Raw genomic sequence first — 16,324 nt, forward strand, 5'->3', positions numbered from 1 at the left:
TGTTTCAATCGTGACACCAAGTTACCAAGCCATATTCGATGTGTTCAATGTGAAACACCTCATTCCATACAGAGGAGACATCGACGATACTGAAAATGCAAATTCGAGGGCGAATTTTCTCCAAATCGAAGAGGATGATGCAGGCCAGTTCGCTAGTGCATTTATTGAATCATTGGGATAAAATGAATGACTATAACAAATTAGAAGAACTTAATAACAGCCATTAGTAGCTTCCAATAATAGCCAAGGCGTTTTGGACGTTTTTTGGCTAATTGGATTACTGTCTTTATGTAATTTTCAGTTTTTTGTCATTTTAAGTTTATTGCCTTTCTAATTTCTGAATGTATGTTACAAAATGGTTATAAAAACCATTTCTTTTGTAAGATGAAGGGGTTGGACATTTTTTGTTGGTGAATGAAATATTCAGAGAGATTTTTATCTCATATTTGTGTCTTTCTCTTGTTTAAGAGTCTGCTGCTTTGTTCTTTCTAGTGTCTACATTGTAGGCTGGTATTATAACCAAAGTTTATAGGGTTTTCAAGCCTCTTCTCGCACTAGGAGATAGTGAACCCTTCCTATCAATTATATCTATCATTTTGTTTTGTTTTTATCCGCTACGCCTTGCATCATAATGGAATTGGATCATCTCTAAGGCAAACCCTCAGGATCCTCCTGACCCACTAACACGGGCCATTGGATTTTGATCCAACGGCTACAAATAGGAGGCCCCTCTAAAGTTATAATAATTGTAACCGTTTGATCAAAATCCAACGGCTCATGTTATTTGGTAAGGAGGATCCCGAGGATTTGCCTCAGAGATGATCCAATTCCCATCATAATCATTCTAAGTCGAACAATGCCGATCAACCTTATTGTCGTAAAGAAGATACAGCAAACTCGCAGGTGGCACATTGCAAAATATGCAAATCTAGATTCCATACACCAAAAAAGAATTATATTTTATGCATAAATAAATTCATTAGCACACCACATTTTTGATATAACACCTCGCAAATATGCAATATAAGCTTTAATATTCTACATCAACAAATAATATGTAAAATGAATTTGAATTTTGTCGGTCCCTTTATTCATTGTCTTTTTCTTTTTATAATTTTTTTTTTCTTTTGGTTTTTGAGAAAGAATAAATTAAATTAGATTAGATAGCAGAAATTTGAGAAAAACAAAATTAAAATGAGGGAAGTGGGAAGAATGATCTAACCGAGCTCAACTCAACTTGCTGACATCACCCCCCAGTGTGCACATCCTCATCCTGCACCCCATATTACCCTTATGTATTTCAGTGGTTCTTTTCCCAACAGTACACCCTCGGCGCAAATTAGCACCAACAAAGCTGTTACTCTCATCTCCCTGAATATTTCCCACCAAAGATCCAACCCGTTAACCCATCTCCATCCGGGTTGATCATACGTAGCTTAGATCTCCTACTGATGGACTCCGATGGACCCGCCCGCCATTCTTACTCCCGTTTTTCCTCTGAGGTTTTTCTTGGTCGCCCGACCCGCATACGATGGAACACTCGATTCCACATATATTACTAAAGCAAGAGAACAGCCCATTGCTCCCATCGCTGTGTCGCCGTGTGTGGCGCGTTTCACTGGATTTAAAGCTCGAAAACTCTCCCCTATCATACACTGGAGGGAGCTCCGTCCGCCACCGCTCGAGCTTCGACTGCAACCCCTCCACGCTGTCGTCCTCGTTCCACGCGCCCACCACAACCGAGCTCTCGTTGTCCTGGTCCACTCGCTCCTTTGCGATCGCCGCAGCCACCTCCGACGGCGACGGCCCCAGCTCCGACTCCGTTAGGAACGGTACAGCCATGAGGTTCGACTTTCTTGGCGTCGCGTACGCGTCGTAGGGCGACTGCAGCCTCTGGAATGGCGACTTGCCAGCTGGCAGAGCCGACCTCCGCGCTGGTGTAGCACCAAAATTGTCCACCAGGGTGAATTTCGGGGAGGGCTTGTGACTGGCAGGCATCTTTCTCGGTGGTTCTTCCGCTTCAGAGGCGCTGAGGACGGAGCTGGCCGGTTTCTCGTTGCTACTGCTATCGTTCTTCGGTGGGTCCTGCCTGGCGACATCGGAGGCGCTGAGTGCGGAGCTTGGCTTCCCTTTTTTGTCTTTCCGACTCTTTGGTGGGCCCACATCGGAGGCACTGAGCATGGAGCTCGCCTTCCCCTTTCGGTAACTAACATCCGACGCGCTGACTACAGAACTTGCTTTTTCCTTTTTGCCCTTCCTGTAAATTATATCTGATGAGCCGCCAACCAACGAGCTCGCCTTGGAACCGCGACCCTTCTTGCTTTTTCTAGCGTTAACGTCTGATGAGTTAACCACGGACGTTGCTTTTTCTGTTTTACCCTTGTGTCTGAATTCTTTTTCTCTCAGCTCTGACCCGAACATTGAGCTAGAGTCGCTCTTGGTGCGCCTTAGCTCGGGCTTCGAATACGTTGTCATTTGGCTTCCGGTGTGGTGGGTTTTGGTGCTGCGCGGCGCGTCGTCCTCGCCCATCAAAGTTTTATATCCAACTGCTGAGGCACTGAGTTGGGAATACAAAGGCATGCTCCGCATAGAGCTATGAAGCAGCGCCACGCCGATGTTTAGAATCCCCTGCGGTCGACCCGAGGGGCGGCGCACCTGGAGCGCCACGAAACGCATGCCCACTTGAGGATGGTGGTGGTGGGGCTTTGCCGGGGTTGGAATAAGGTTACCAACCAAGATACGGACGGTTCCCACGTGAACATCCTTGAACCAATGCAGGGCGTAGATCTCGATCATGACCGCGGATGTGTCTTCATGCAAGAAGTCCTCGTCGACCCGGAACACAAACTTGTCGTTCCATGTAGGGTTGTTGTGGCCTGAGGTGTCCACCCGTGTTGAGAGTTTTCGATCCGGGTGCACCCATGCAACGGCGTATGTGCGCATGGAACGCGACATGGGCGCAAGGTCCTGCGCTGATATTACGTTGAGTTCCAAAAGCTGGAATGGAGCTAAGATTGATTGGGACATTGTCGCGATAGAGTAAAATAATTCAAATCGCGCTCAAAGCTTTTAGAATGGAAATTCAAATAGAAGCTAGGCTAGAATCTACAATTTACGTATTTTCTCTTGTATTTAGATGTGACAATTGATAGGAAATCAAAGAGAAGGACGTCGTTGGTGTGTTGTTGAGAAAGTGGCGATGGTGAAGGAGATGATGGAGATGGCTCCGCTCGTCGTCCGAAAAGAGGCGGCGGACGGACGACCAGAGGTGAGTGGAGGCATCTAATGGGAAGGAAAATATGTTTGGAAAAAAAAGGGAGGGGGAGAGAGAAAGAGGGCAGCTGCAAGGTGGAATTGTGTAAAAACAGCATAGAACAAGGAGGGTCCGTTATTTGAGAAAGACAAATGACGACGACGGGTGTTAGAGAGTGTTTGACCCCATGCTTTTTGTTTTGACTAGGTTTAATTTTGGAAAGTCGAGAACGAGAGAGGGTTGTTAATTTTGGTGTAGTTACATGTACCTACAGTCCCTAATCTAAATTTAGGGTTTAATTAAGTGTGGGATTTTATGGTCCTTTGAATCATGTGTGATCGTCTTCAGCTAACAGTAATTTTGTTTTGTTTTGTTTTTTTCATTTTCTTTGTTTTTTGTTGAGAGCTAACAGTAATTGTTACCAGTATCACCTTAATTAAGTCTTTATCCTAAAGCCATATTGAGATAGGGAATCAAACTGCGGGAGATGCTTTGGCTTTAGCTGGTAGAGAAACCACAGAGTAGAGATGAGATGAATGTAAGCATAAACACATTAATTTAGTACTTTGTAATATTATCCGGGAAACTGATTAATCTAGCTGCTCTGTAATAATTATTCATGTGTGTGTATATCTTATCTTTTCTATGTTAAACCGAAGTCGCTTCAGGTTCCTAATCATCAATCTTCAGTCTAAACATTTGATGAAGATTCCAAGTCTAACAAAAATTCTTTTGTTTGCACAATTAAAGTCATTTTATAAACCACGTAAAAAATTGTTTGCCTCTCCAAAATGCAAACTTATAGTTTTCGGTCAAAATGTGTATTTTACATCATGTTAATTAGAAAGCTTCCGGACAACAAAAAAATGTAAAGTGTTCATCCAAAACATTTAGCGATGAGAGGCTCTAAGCCTCTAAGGAACGTCGTCATTAATGGAGCTATGCATGCATGGTGTCCATCGGGTGACATCGAACACAGAGTACGTAGCATATGCGTGAGAAGTTGAGAATATCTTCAGATTTACAACTTGAACCGCATATATAATGAACTATGCATCTAAAATTGTCCCTCATGGTTTACGGGTCACTAATTAAGCACACACATAAGGACATATGTTTTGCTAGTAATTTATCATTACTTCAATTTAAAACAATAGTTAGAAACAAAACCCTTTTATATCATAACATTTTATAGGGCACGAGGATTGCAGACCAACGTTTGGGGCATGAAGATCGCAATAGGCCGTTATCTTATCTATATATATAAACTGTGAAAAGTCTACCATTTCAGTATACCTTCTTTTCAATTCATTTATCCATCCAATCCCAAGTTGCTTCCCTTACCAACTATATCCAAGGTTCTACAACGCGCTAGTTGGGCGGCGGATAGGAGTCTAGCGCCTAGAGGACTAGGCGGGTGCTTGGCAGGGGCTTAGGCGGGGCCTCTAGAAATTCATGGAGTATGAATGTTCCACAAAAACGACTTCTTTCAAATATGGAAATGTTACAGCACCACCTACAATAGATTGGAGAAAGAAAGGAGCAGTAACACCTATCCAAGACCAAGGCCGATGTGGTATGTAAATAATTTAATTTGGAACTTGATCAAACTACGACTTAATTGCAATATTAAAAATCTATGTCTATTAATCTAACCATTATTTAATTTATCCAGCAAAAACAATAAAAAGTTTAATTTCAATGAAATACTTGCAGGATGTTGTTGCAGCGGTGGCAGTTATAGAAGGGATTACTAAGCTGAACTGGTAAATTGATAATGATATCCTTGTCTGAGCAAGAGCTGGTTGATTGCGACCTAAACAGGGTGGACCAAAGTTGTGAGGGTGATTTGATGGATGATACGATTCAGTTCATCAATCAAAACCACGGGCTTAGCGAGACTAATTACCCTTGCACGGGTGTTGATGGTACTTGCAGCACCACGAAGGAGGCCAGCCATGCATCCAAGATAACTGGCCACGAATGTGCCTGCAAACAGTGAAGCTGCCATTTTGAAGGCTGTCACTGATCAACCAGTTGCCATTAATGTTGGTGGTTCAGAATTTTAGTCATATTCAAGTGGTGTCTTTGCAGGAACTTGTGGAACAAACCTCGACCATGGGGTTACCACTGTTGGTTATGGAGTTAGTGCTAATGAGATTAAGTATTGGTTAGTGAAGAACTCATGGGGCGCAGAATGGGGTGAAGAAGGGTACATAAAAATGCAAGGAGATGTTGAGACAAAACTTCTTTATGGCATTGCTATGGAAGCCTCATACCCCACTGCATGATATGTACATGATCAACTTGTACATTTTTATAAATTTTTTATTTAATCAGGATGATGAAGGATTAGGCGAGTCAAACTATTCTTAAGACTTGATCATTGAACTACAAAAGTAATCTTACTTTCTAACATGCACAAAACAGTTAGAAAGAACCAAGACCTGAGATTTAGCCATCAACTTGTACGTTTAATACAACATGCTAAATATGTGGTATCTGCATCAAATGAACAACTTATACAGCTTTTTTGTTAAACAAGTAGACAATGGATTGGTTTAGATATACAAAATTAAGCTCAAGTAAAACCCAACCAATATGAAGCCCAAAGAAACAAACCAAAAGCCCAAAGGTTTTCAAATTTCTACCCCAGTGAAAGATTCAGGCCTAAAATAAAATCCATGGCCACCGTCTTTGACAACTTGAACAAGAAATATAGTGGTGGTGATCGGCGTTTTGGTTGGGAAAGCTGTGGAAGTACACGTGGCACAGCTTGCTGTCTCTCCAAGCAAACCAATAAACAAATGCTCACAGTAAAATACTAGCTTATGACCAACCTAACTTATTTCTATGGTTGATTTTTACTTCTTATACCTTCATTCTTAATTTTTGTCATCTAATCTTTTTTAATTCAGTCGATTCGATGGTTATAAATTAAGACGGTGTGCAGGAAATAAAAAAGGGTGTATGGATAGCACACCCCTATTTCTAACTTGTCCACATCCTTTTTCTTTTTTCTTTCTTAAAATGGAACACTAGTGGTTTAGCCATAACACTCCACTCTTTCGGAAATTGGAAAAACTCACAAAGGCATTTCAGTCTCTCATGGCCACCATAATGCGATTCATCAGCAACAGGAATCGAACCAAAGACGTGCGGGCCTGAAATTTGTCTCCAACCACTAAGTCATCTGGTGATGGTTATGTTTCTACATCCTTCAATGACATATTCTTTTACCATTATAAGAAAAGCTAAAAAGAATAAATATCCGCAGCCTCATTAGATCCTTAAACCCCACCCCGATTATCCTTCTCCCTCTTATTTCTGCCAGGAAACAAGTTTGCAGACATAAGATAGAGAGAGAGGTAAGTGATCACATGTTTTTTTACACTAACGCCATATTTAAATGAGGGAATAAATTGGTCGCCTCTGGACACTACTTAATTACACTATCATTTGGTTCAGTGAGTTAATTAGAACTCAAGCCTCATTAGCCAGAAATAATTTACCTAAAAGATAAGGGTAGGTGGATTTGTTCACAAGCTTCCCCATTTTTCTGGTGAATTTCATGTCATTGCTTACTTTGCTTTATATTGGCGTGGATGTCCAATTCCATGTATAAGGATTTCAAATTGTTTGAAGACCTACTTTACTTGCATATATTGATGGAATCACGTGCATCTTGCTGCCTATTGGGTTTTGGTGCTAGGAAATGATTTTCGCACACCTATTTGTTCTGAATGCACACTCTGGTTTATTTGCTTTCGAATTTAATAAAATGGGAACCGTTTTAAATAGGAATGTGCAGAAAGAGAAGCGGTGCAAAAATCATTTCCTTTGGTATTGGGATCGGGATCGCGAAACTGATATGTTGTTGCTTTCTTTATACCTAAAGTCACATGTTCTTTCTTCCTTTGGATGAACAGGAAATGAAGGTACATAAATCATAGAATACTGCATAAACAAATGGAAGTCACAATTTCACATACATATGATATTGTTTCCAAAACCAAACGGGTACAGCCAGCTGCTTTGATAAGTTTTTAGCTAAATTTCAACACACACACACACACACTATGTGATGATCCTTAAGACTACGTGTTCCTTGCATATTTGGGTATAGCCGGTTGATTAGAACAGTGTACTCTCTTTTGCACTTAAGTTGGAATCTCTCCTCGTAATATAAATTAGATTAATTAGAATATGGCTTGCATAAAGAAAAGGCTACATGTACGTTTGGTTATTAGCAAAGGCAACTGAACACGATCTGTTACTCACATGAGTGGCTCTGATTAATTTCAATATTGTTTTAAATTTACAGGTCAAAGGCACAGAAATTGTAGATCTCAAGCAAGTAAAAGAATATAGTTTAATAAAGCTTGTTGAATGTACCTCAGAAGCCCTTCAACCCGCCACTGAAACATCTTTTTCATGCAACTCTTCTTCTCCAAACTCTCATTCCGCTTCCGGGTTCACAGAATTCAATCAAGAATCCAAAAGTTTGGACTTCGAAGCCATTCGGCGAACTCAGTCTGACAGAAACTTAGAAGAAACTACTAGTCTATAGTCGTTGTGACGTGGAAGAGTTAAGGAATTCAGTTGCACCATTGAAGTCTTCATATAAACATGATCACGACTCAATGCTGGAAACAGCTCCTCCTTTTTCGATATTTAACGAAGCAAGTGAGTTTCGTGATGAAATGATTCCGAGGCAGGATTCTAAACAAGAACCACTAGGGAGGACTACTACAGTACGAGATAGCATAGACGTGACCTGGGGTGGAGGCTTCAGCTTTGAGAAGATGGGATTGATTGAGGAGAAAGAGGAAGAGGAAGGTTTGAAGGCGATCCGGACTTTGCGCATTGATGAAGAAGAAAAAAGACCTGCCAGTCCTCCCTTGTATCCTGCAACAGGGCTTGGGGTTGGTGGTGCTGGTTCTGGTTGTGATGCTTGGGATAATGATTTAACTACGGAAAATGTCGATGCGAGCGACAATCCCAAAGAGTACTATAAGAGGATGGTTGATGAATATCCCTGCCACCCTTAGTTCCTCAGGAAGTATGGTCAAGCTTTAGAGGTAAGATTTCTTTCTTCAAAGATGTCTTCTTTTTTCCTCTGTTGTTTTCCCTATTTTGGTTGTTCTTAAATTTGTGATTAGTGCTATATTTAGAATTAGGAGAAGGTAAAACTGATAGAGGTATCCAAATTTCAGTTTCAATAGGTAAATTCAAATCTGTGTGTCCATATCTGTACTCGATTGTGATTGTCGCGGGCAAGGTCTAACCCTTTGTTATTTGTTACATAACAAAGCTTGATTTCTAATTCTAGTGTAATGTGAATCAACGCTTTCATGGCAGGCTAAGGGAGATTTCGATGGAGCTGAAGATTTCTGTTTCCGTGCTACACTAGCGAATCCTGGAGATGGTGAGGCTTTATGTCAATATGCCACGCTGGTTTGGCAGCTTCATCGTGACCAAGATAAAGCCGTGGGTTACTTTGAACATGCAGCTCAGGCTAGTCCACACGACAGGTACCATTTTATTGATTAAATCTTTCTCCAAAGAAAACAGAAATCTACTTTCACACTACTTGCTGAAGCAGTTAGGTTTTGTACAAATCCGCGTACATTTCGTCAAAGTGATGCAAAAAGATCTTGACCAGATTGCTGTTTAGGCTGTTTAGCACATCTGAATGTTAATAATTTGTTTCTGGATTGGAGCAATATTCTTGCAGCATACGCTAGTTTTCTTTGGGAAATAGAGGATGACTCGGAAGAAGATGAAGCATGTCGTGGTCAGGTTGAGGTGCTTTATTGGTCTTTTTGTTCTCTGGTTGACTATATGATGGCATTTGAGAATGCTTACGTTACTGTAAATGACCTAATGCCCTGTGGAACGGATTCTGGATTTCACGGGCGATGGTGTGCCTGATACAGCAGCAGCTGGCTCAAGGAGTGACGATCCTGAGGAGAATTACAAGATGATGATTGAAGAGAAGCCCAACAACGCTTTGTTGCTAGGAAATTATGCTCAGTTCTTGTGGCGGGTGAGAAACGTGCATTCTGCTCTCTTATCATTCGGTTTTTTATATAAAACCTCAACTTACGAAAAGTATGAAGCTACTGCAGATATGATTTCCCCCACTGTTACTGATTTATTTCAGTTTGTTTTTGTGATTGACGGATTGGAGATGATCTCATTGCTTTCTTTCATACTAGTGTAACTTTATCGCGACTGCTTACAGTCCAAAGGAGACCTTCAAGGAGCACAAGAGTAGTATTTGCAGGCGACACTAGCTGATCCTGGGGACGGTGAGATCATGGCTCAATATGCAACACTGGTATGGGAACTTCATCACGACAGTAAGAGGGCACTGTCGTACTTTGAGCGAGCAGCTCAAACTAATCCCGAAGACAGCTCAACCTGGAAACATTGTCTTGAAAATGTGCTTCCATATTCTGTAGTAATATAGCTTTATTGACCGGATTAAATGACCTGTTAACATTTGGTTCCATTGTTTTTAGCTATATTCTTGCGGCGTATGCTCATTTCCTTCGGGAACATGACGAAGAAGATGAGGACAGCGTAACGCAAGCTCACGGCCAAGCGCCTCTTGTACAAGGAGCAGTGGAGAGCGTTGGAAACGCCTGAATTGCTAACACAGATTGCCGGATTGATGAATTAATATCTAATGCTTCATAGGATCAGAAGCTGTACACTCTTCTTGTTTTTGTAACCGAGAAATACAACATAAAAATTCAAAGTAACTTCTGGGACAAAGTTTCAATTTAGTGCAGAATCTATGTATCAATTCATGTAACTGAAGCTACATACAACTAATAGTTGCTGGTCTTGCCTGGCGCCCCGCCTTGTGCGACTCTATTTGCGTGTAAGCGGCACCTTACCGCATTCTGCGTATCACAATTTTTGCACTTGTAGGAATGAATTTAAATTAACTGCATCAACAAGACTGACTATGGAGGATTTCGCAAAGAAAAAATGAGGTCAAAATTGCAAAAATCCAACGCCAAGCAACTCCTCGGAAAAATATGATGGATATGCCGAATACATCTAAAGCTAAACCGACTCTACGGAATACCAGTATGTAGTTTTTGCAACCAATTAAAGTTATCTGCTGACCCAAAACTTTCCTTCGCTTGCTGTAAAATAATCTTACTTAGTGAACTCTGATGAATTTTGCCCACTTCTTGATGATTGATAACCCGAGTTCCCTGTGTCTTGTCGAGGACTTGACCGATAGTAGCCATTTCCCCTCGGTCGACTGTACTCCTGGTCACCTCCATCATAGCCACCTCCCCTCCGAAAACCCCGCGAGCCAAAACGACCTCTCGGCACCTCTGCTTGGTAGTTGCCCCTTCCTCTTCCCCTTCCTGTTCAGACAACAATTCAATTGCAATAAGATTACAATAAGAGCATATCTTCATGTAAAGCCTGGACTGTAAGAGTTTGTTATACCATAACAATTTGATCAGAAACAAAGCTCAAATATCTCTATAGCTACCACAGTAGGCAGTCAAATTTGACTAAAACGAATCGTATCAGAGTTTCTTTCACCAGATAACTAGAACAGGAAAGTGGATGACGCTAAGAACATTGCTAATTGCCAACTATTAAATACAGAAGCCATGGACGGTGAAATGAGACCATTATGAAATCATTATAAAATTGCCACAAAATATAATGATGCCACAAATATCACATGCACGGGCAAAAAAAACAGGATTAGGCAATCATCGAAATACCGAATTGTTGAACATTGCAATATTTTCAATTCAATGGTCCAGATAATAAGAGAGAACCGATTACAGAATTTTAATAAGACAACAGAATACTAATACAGAAAACATACTTCCCACTCGAGACGGGATGTTGCTGTTTGGTCTCCGCTCTTCAATGTATACTTGTTGTCCAGCAATCTGAACACTACCAGCCTATATAACAAAATAAAAACAAGAAAAAATCAAATAAAGATTCAGCAGGCAGACTTGTAGGAGGAAAGCAACTAAAAAGTTAAGAATCCATCTCCAACATTAAATTCAATTGGCATTGCAAGGAAATTTTGGTAGAATCTTCTATCAAAATTCAAATTTCGCAAATAGCACTCATTGTATTAATGGTTTCATGAGTAGACCTTGACGGCATTCTGCACACCGGTAATATCTTCAAATTCAACAAACGCATAGCAAACACCAACATCCTGCACAACAGTGAAATACTTTATAGCTTAATAATTTCAGACTGATATATAATGATAGATCTGGAGAGGAACCTAAGGTAATAAAAGAATGCAAAAAGCTAGGAGCATGAACCTTGCGACTCCTAATAACCACTCCTTCAGGCTGCTTGAGTTTTCCAAAATTCACAAATTCCTCCTCAACTTCAGATGGGGAAACAGTAGTCGGCAAGTTTCTTACATAAACAGACTTTATTTCGCCTAAAATCACTCATAGAAGGAAAAAAAAAAAAAAAAAAAAAAAAAAGATTAATTAAATAAAACTGTTGAAGTCCATTTCAAACTGCGGATCCGTTGATTTAGCAGATCAGTTGATTTATTAGCGCGAACAAGATAACAAAACTAAGAAAAAAATAAAAAAGACAGGATTTTAATAAAACTGAAAATTTTAAGCAATTATTCTCAAAGAACTCATTAAAATAAGCACAAGAGTTCACCTTCATCTTCTGGGGCAGCAACCTCATCTGCTGTCTCTTCTACAGGCCTTTCAAATGTATTCGATGGTGAAATGGGCTGCTGAGCAGAGGACTGAGGATAGTGATTCCACTCTGAAGCCATTGGTGCACTTTTGTTAGATGAATGGTGGGGAGTTACAGAAGGCACAGGTTGTCCTTTAGCAACGCGTAACTACCAAAAAAAATCAAGCAGACGAGTGGTCACACACAAATGAGCATAACCTTCCATACATACATAATTACATACGTATGTGTTTTTGGGAAGAAAAAAAAAATTAGATACAGGTTCAGTGCGTACTATAGAAGCATAGGTCTGCTTTTGGGGCTCTCCAATAGGTTCCTCAACAGATGCATGCAGGTGATCTTGTACGGTATTCGGCGTGCTTTGAAGTGAACCATTTGATTGTTCTACAGCACCATCATCCAACAAGTTCTCAGTTTCAACAACTTGCTGCAGCTGCTGCTCGGCAAAACCATAACTTTCAACTGGTCCATTTTCTTTGACAGCAGGAGCCACAAAGTCTCTTGTCTGAATTTCTTCACCCAGATAATAGTTAGCCACTGCAAAATCACCCGTTCCATCAATTAAACCACTAAAGAAAGACAGTTTTTTTATACATTGGAATGGTAATTATCAAACGACCAAATCAAAACAAGTTACTAAGAACTTCAGAAAGTGCATTTAACTCCAAAAATTTCAAAAGAGCTTTTGAAATGGCACTGAAGGATGAGCCATAACCATGTGTATATACGGTTTCAGATGAAGTAAACATAACCATTCAACCACACATAAAGAAGAACCCAATAAACAACGCACTTGCTGATTATAGAATTGGTTTTGTTGTCATACCTTAAATTCTTTCTTTTCAAATACCAAATTCTTGTACATAAATGCAAAAATATAGTCGAACAAATTCAACAACACTTTTTCTGGTAATAATCACATCCTTTCTCCCAAAACTACCCAGACTTTACAATGCCTACTGATAAAGGAATCCTTGAAATCAACGTAAATCATGAGGCATTACAATACCTGGATGCGGAATTGTAGCAGGAGCACTTAGCTTGGCGTTGAGATTGTTTTGGGCTAATAAGACTGCTGGATGTTGATGAATCGGTTCCTCATCAACGAAGTGAAATATATCATTCAGCACAAAAAAACCTCTCTCCTGAGGTGCAAGGAAAAATGTTTGTGCAAATTTCCTCCTCCCAGTGAAAGTTTTCATTTCAAGGTAGCCTTCAACCAGCACAAGAACACCTCCATTCCAGGATTCCAAGGAATTTGCTTTGTTGATTTCAAATCCAGTCAGATTAAGTGACATAACAAGATCATGGATTTGCTGTAGTATACAAAGAAAGAAAGATAAACTTGAGTATCAAATAGACAGGAGTCAAGATATAAACTATGCTGACAAGTGGAATCAAATTTAATTTCTTGTAACTAGGAAATAATGACTCAACATTTCAATCAATAATTGTCTAATGGACTGTGAGTGAAAGAGTACGGAAAATGTTGATAGATAGATGTCAAGGCCTATCACAACAACAGGTTAGTTTCAATTTAAACATTTTTACAGCCGTAAAAATGAAAGGGTTATCAACATGATTAACTAAAAGGCCACCCATAAAACTGCAAATTCAAGTGAATTTAAAACCAATGAACCCAAGGGAGTTCGGTTGGAGGGAAATAATCGCTGGGCCAGTCTGGCTGCCATTAATATCTATATTGAAGTGTGATTTTTGTATAACTTGAATCAAACTATTAATGCCTTTATCGAAGGGTGATTTTTGTATCACTTGAATTAAAACAGCAGACTTATCAAAGCACTCCATTGTTATGTTTCAAATAAAAATTCAAATTTGTGGCCCAAAAAAAAAAACAAAGAAAGAATTTAGAACAGAGCAGGATACTAAGTACTGCAATAGGCACTTGATAAATGTCCAGGTATATCATTTATACCTGGATAAGTACAGTTATTAAGAATTTAAAACAATTTATGGTTTACTAGACAAGATTCCTGAACAAGAAATAAAATAAGAGAGATGCTGTAATATGAATGAATGTAATCAATTGTGAATAATATCGCCATTGTTAAAACTGTAAACTCCAATTATACAATATGATTGTTTGTCCAGAACTAGCACTTCCTGATATTTCTCATTAGGGGGTAACGCCTAACGAAAATAATGTAAGGACCACTTACAAGGTGCCCAACCTACTAAGTTTGGACTACAGTTTACAGTTTTGACAGAAATTAGGAAACAAAAATAGGAAGGGTAATGCTTAGACCAAATAGGCATACTTCTGGAAAAATTGCCAGTTCTTTTATCAAAATAGAAAGGTAATCTACGGCCAATATCCTTATACCAAATAGGCATACTTTTCCCAATTTAGTTGATCCACATAGAGGGACTGTGCAAATTGCTAACTCTTCACTTGGGTACACCTCATAAAGGCCTAACGAAGATACGAAAAGAAAATGCAGCCTCTCACACACAATAAAATGAGGTAAACATCCCTTCTCACAGCTAGATACACAAATGTCTGCAACTAGTAGACTCAATCTCGGGAAACCATTCTGCCAACCCGGTACATATAGGTAACCCAAAATTACAAAAACCAATCAAACTACTTACTTGAATTACTCCGAAGGACATGTAAAGAAGATATTCTGCTGTTATTTTGTAGTAAAAGTTGAAAACTTTAAGAGGAACTTAATAAGTTATGAAGAAGCAGATGGCACCAAAATTGCCGGAAGAATACCTGCATTGCGACGGCGGTGGCTCTGGAATTGCCATCGGCACGAACCATAGTGCTGGCCTCGGAGTAGAACTGGTGCACGAAGTCCGGCTGCTGCTGAAGCACTTGGTAGTACTGTGTCACAAAGTACGTCCCAACCTACACCACCATAAGCACGACGGCGATTTCACCCTCAGCGGCGGCAGAGCAAGATAGAATAACAGAGAGAGAAGAGAGAGAATGAGAAAGAGAACCTGAGCAGCAGTGACGGGAAAGGCATAGGGGGTGGCCATATTTCGAAACCTCTAAAACCCTAAAACCGCAAAACCAAAAACTCTGGATCTGCAAACGCCCCCTCAAATCTGCACCAAAACCCCAAAAGATAAGATTTATACACAAATGGCATAAACGCACAGATATTTACAGAGAGAGAGGGATCTGTTAAAAGGTCGAGGCTTTAGTTTTAGAGAGATAAAGTGAGAACGAGGAGAGAGAGGGAGGGAGGGAGAAGGAGACCTTGAGATAGATTTGGGGGAGAGAGAGGAAGTCGATCTTCTTCACTTACTGCGTTTTGCGGCTTTTGTTGGAAGACGTCACCACAGAAATTGGTGACGCTCACCCCACGCGGCGCACGTCCTTCCCCTTTGATACTCTTGCTAACTTGCGCCTGTGACATATTTGCCATGTCCTCTTTTTGTATGAGAAAAAGGCAAGTCCTTTTTTGCCTTTTTTGAGAAAAAAATATTTAGAAAGGGAAAAGTTCGAATTTTTTTAATTTGTTTATTGCTTAGGTTTTGTCTTTTTTTATTTTTGGTAAACAATGGGGCTAATAACACGATAAAAGAGAAATTACGAAATAATGTTACGAAGTAAATAAAATTTCAAAGATATCAGATAATAATAAATTAATAACTGTTAATAAGAAGATTGAGTTTGCTCATAATAGGCAAGATCTAGAGGATGAAGGAGGCTTAGATTGGCCAAATCATCAGCAACAAAATTTGTCTCACGATAGATATACTGAGTATTACATGATAAACAGTCTAAAGTTTTGATATATTTTTAACCGGTGTGACTTCATAGTTTTCTATAGAGGAATAGCAAGCTCATGTACAAAAGGTAAAGTAACTATCAAGTAATCTCATAAATGTGTATCCCTAATTGATAATTGAACGATATAACATGTCAATTATTATAGTCGATATGAAACAATCTGAAATAACATATTATTGTGCTACACTGTCAATTTGAATCATTTATCATATAAATTCTTATGTGAATGTATTAATCAAATTGACAATTTAGCAACATGTTATGACAAATAACAATCTATTGAACATTACTAGGTCATGAATTTGGTTTATTGATCATGTAAAGTCTTGTTTATTCTTAATTAAATGCATGATTCTAATTGACAATCTAGCAATATTGGATTACTGACGAGAGAACATCTTTTACGAAAATACATTTTATAGTGAGGCATTTAGCATGTTAAAGTACATCCAATCATGCTATGTTTTTTTAAGGTTAAATTTGAACTCAAAAGACTAGAAACTTGTTATTCTAAAATCAGTGCATCTTTTTTATCCGTCAATATCAAAGTATGGATGAATAAGATG

General features: G+C 39.5%; 2 protein-coding genes and 2 pseudogenes across 4 annotated transcripts; 2 read left to right on the plus strand and 2 right to left on the minus strand.

Annotated features, from left to right (window-relative positions):
• Positions 1–1,063: 1,063 nt before the first annotated feature.
• Positions 1,064–3,579, minus strand: LOC137738433 (uncharacterized). The gene has a single exon (XM_068478068.2). The coding sequence runs from the start codon at positions 3,025–3,027 to the stop codon at positions 1,426–1,428; it is 1,602 nt and encodes a 533-aa protein (XP_068334169.2). The 5' UTR covers positions 3,028–3,579; the 3' UTR covers positions 1,064–1,425.
• A 1,129-nt stretch (positions 3,580–4,708) lies between these two features.
• LOC137736095 (senescence-specific cysteine protease SAG39 pseudogene) lies at positions 4,709–5,544 on the plus strand (annotated as a pseudogene).
• A 393-nt stretch (positions 5,545–5,937) lies between these two features.
• On the plus strand, positions 5,938–10,036 carry LOC137736096 (uncharacterized; annotated as a pseudogene). The gene is made up of 5 exons (XR_015955255.1): positions 5,938–6,013; positions 7,540–8,334; positions 8,615–8,787; positions 8,991–9,302; positions 9,501–10,036. The product of XR_015955255.1 is annotated as an uncharacterized LOC137736096 (transcript).
• On the minus strand, positions 9,930–15,379 carry LOC137737487 (nuclear transport factor 2). Of its 2 annotated transcripts, XM_068476982.2 has the most exons (10): positions 15,222–15,379; positions 14,960–15,067; positions 14,730–14,864; positions 12,999–13,305; positions 12,264–12,526; positions 11,948–12,137; positions 11,587–11,711; positions 11,409–11,474; positions 11,127–11,208; positions 9,930–10,647 (listed from the first exon to the last, which is right to left on the minus strand). In XM_068476982.2, exons 2-10 carry the CDS (start codon positions 14,996–14,998, stop codon positions 10,430–10,432), a joined length of 1,425 nt encoding a protein of 474 aa, XP_068333083.2. In that variant the 5' UTR covers positions 14,999–15,067; positions 15,222–15,379; the 3' UTR covers positions 9,930–10,429. The 2 variants fall into 2 exon arrangements, with proteins under 2 accessions (XP_068333083.2, XP_068333082.2); XM_068476981.2 differs by lacking the exon at positions 15,222–15,379 and having other exon boundaries at positions 14,960–15,215.
• Between the last annotated feature and the right edge of the window lie 945 nt (positions 15,380–16,324).

Source organism: Pyrus communis, chromosome 13, assembly GCF_041283825.1.
Source record: "Pyrus communis isolate YQ-2024b chromosome 13, ASM4128382v1, whole genome shotgun sequence".
Lineage (NCBI taxonomy): Eukaryota > Viridiplantae > Streptophyta > Magnoliopsida > Rosales > Rosaceae > Pyrus > Pyrus communis.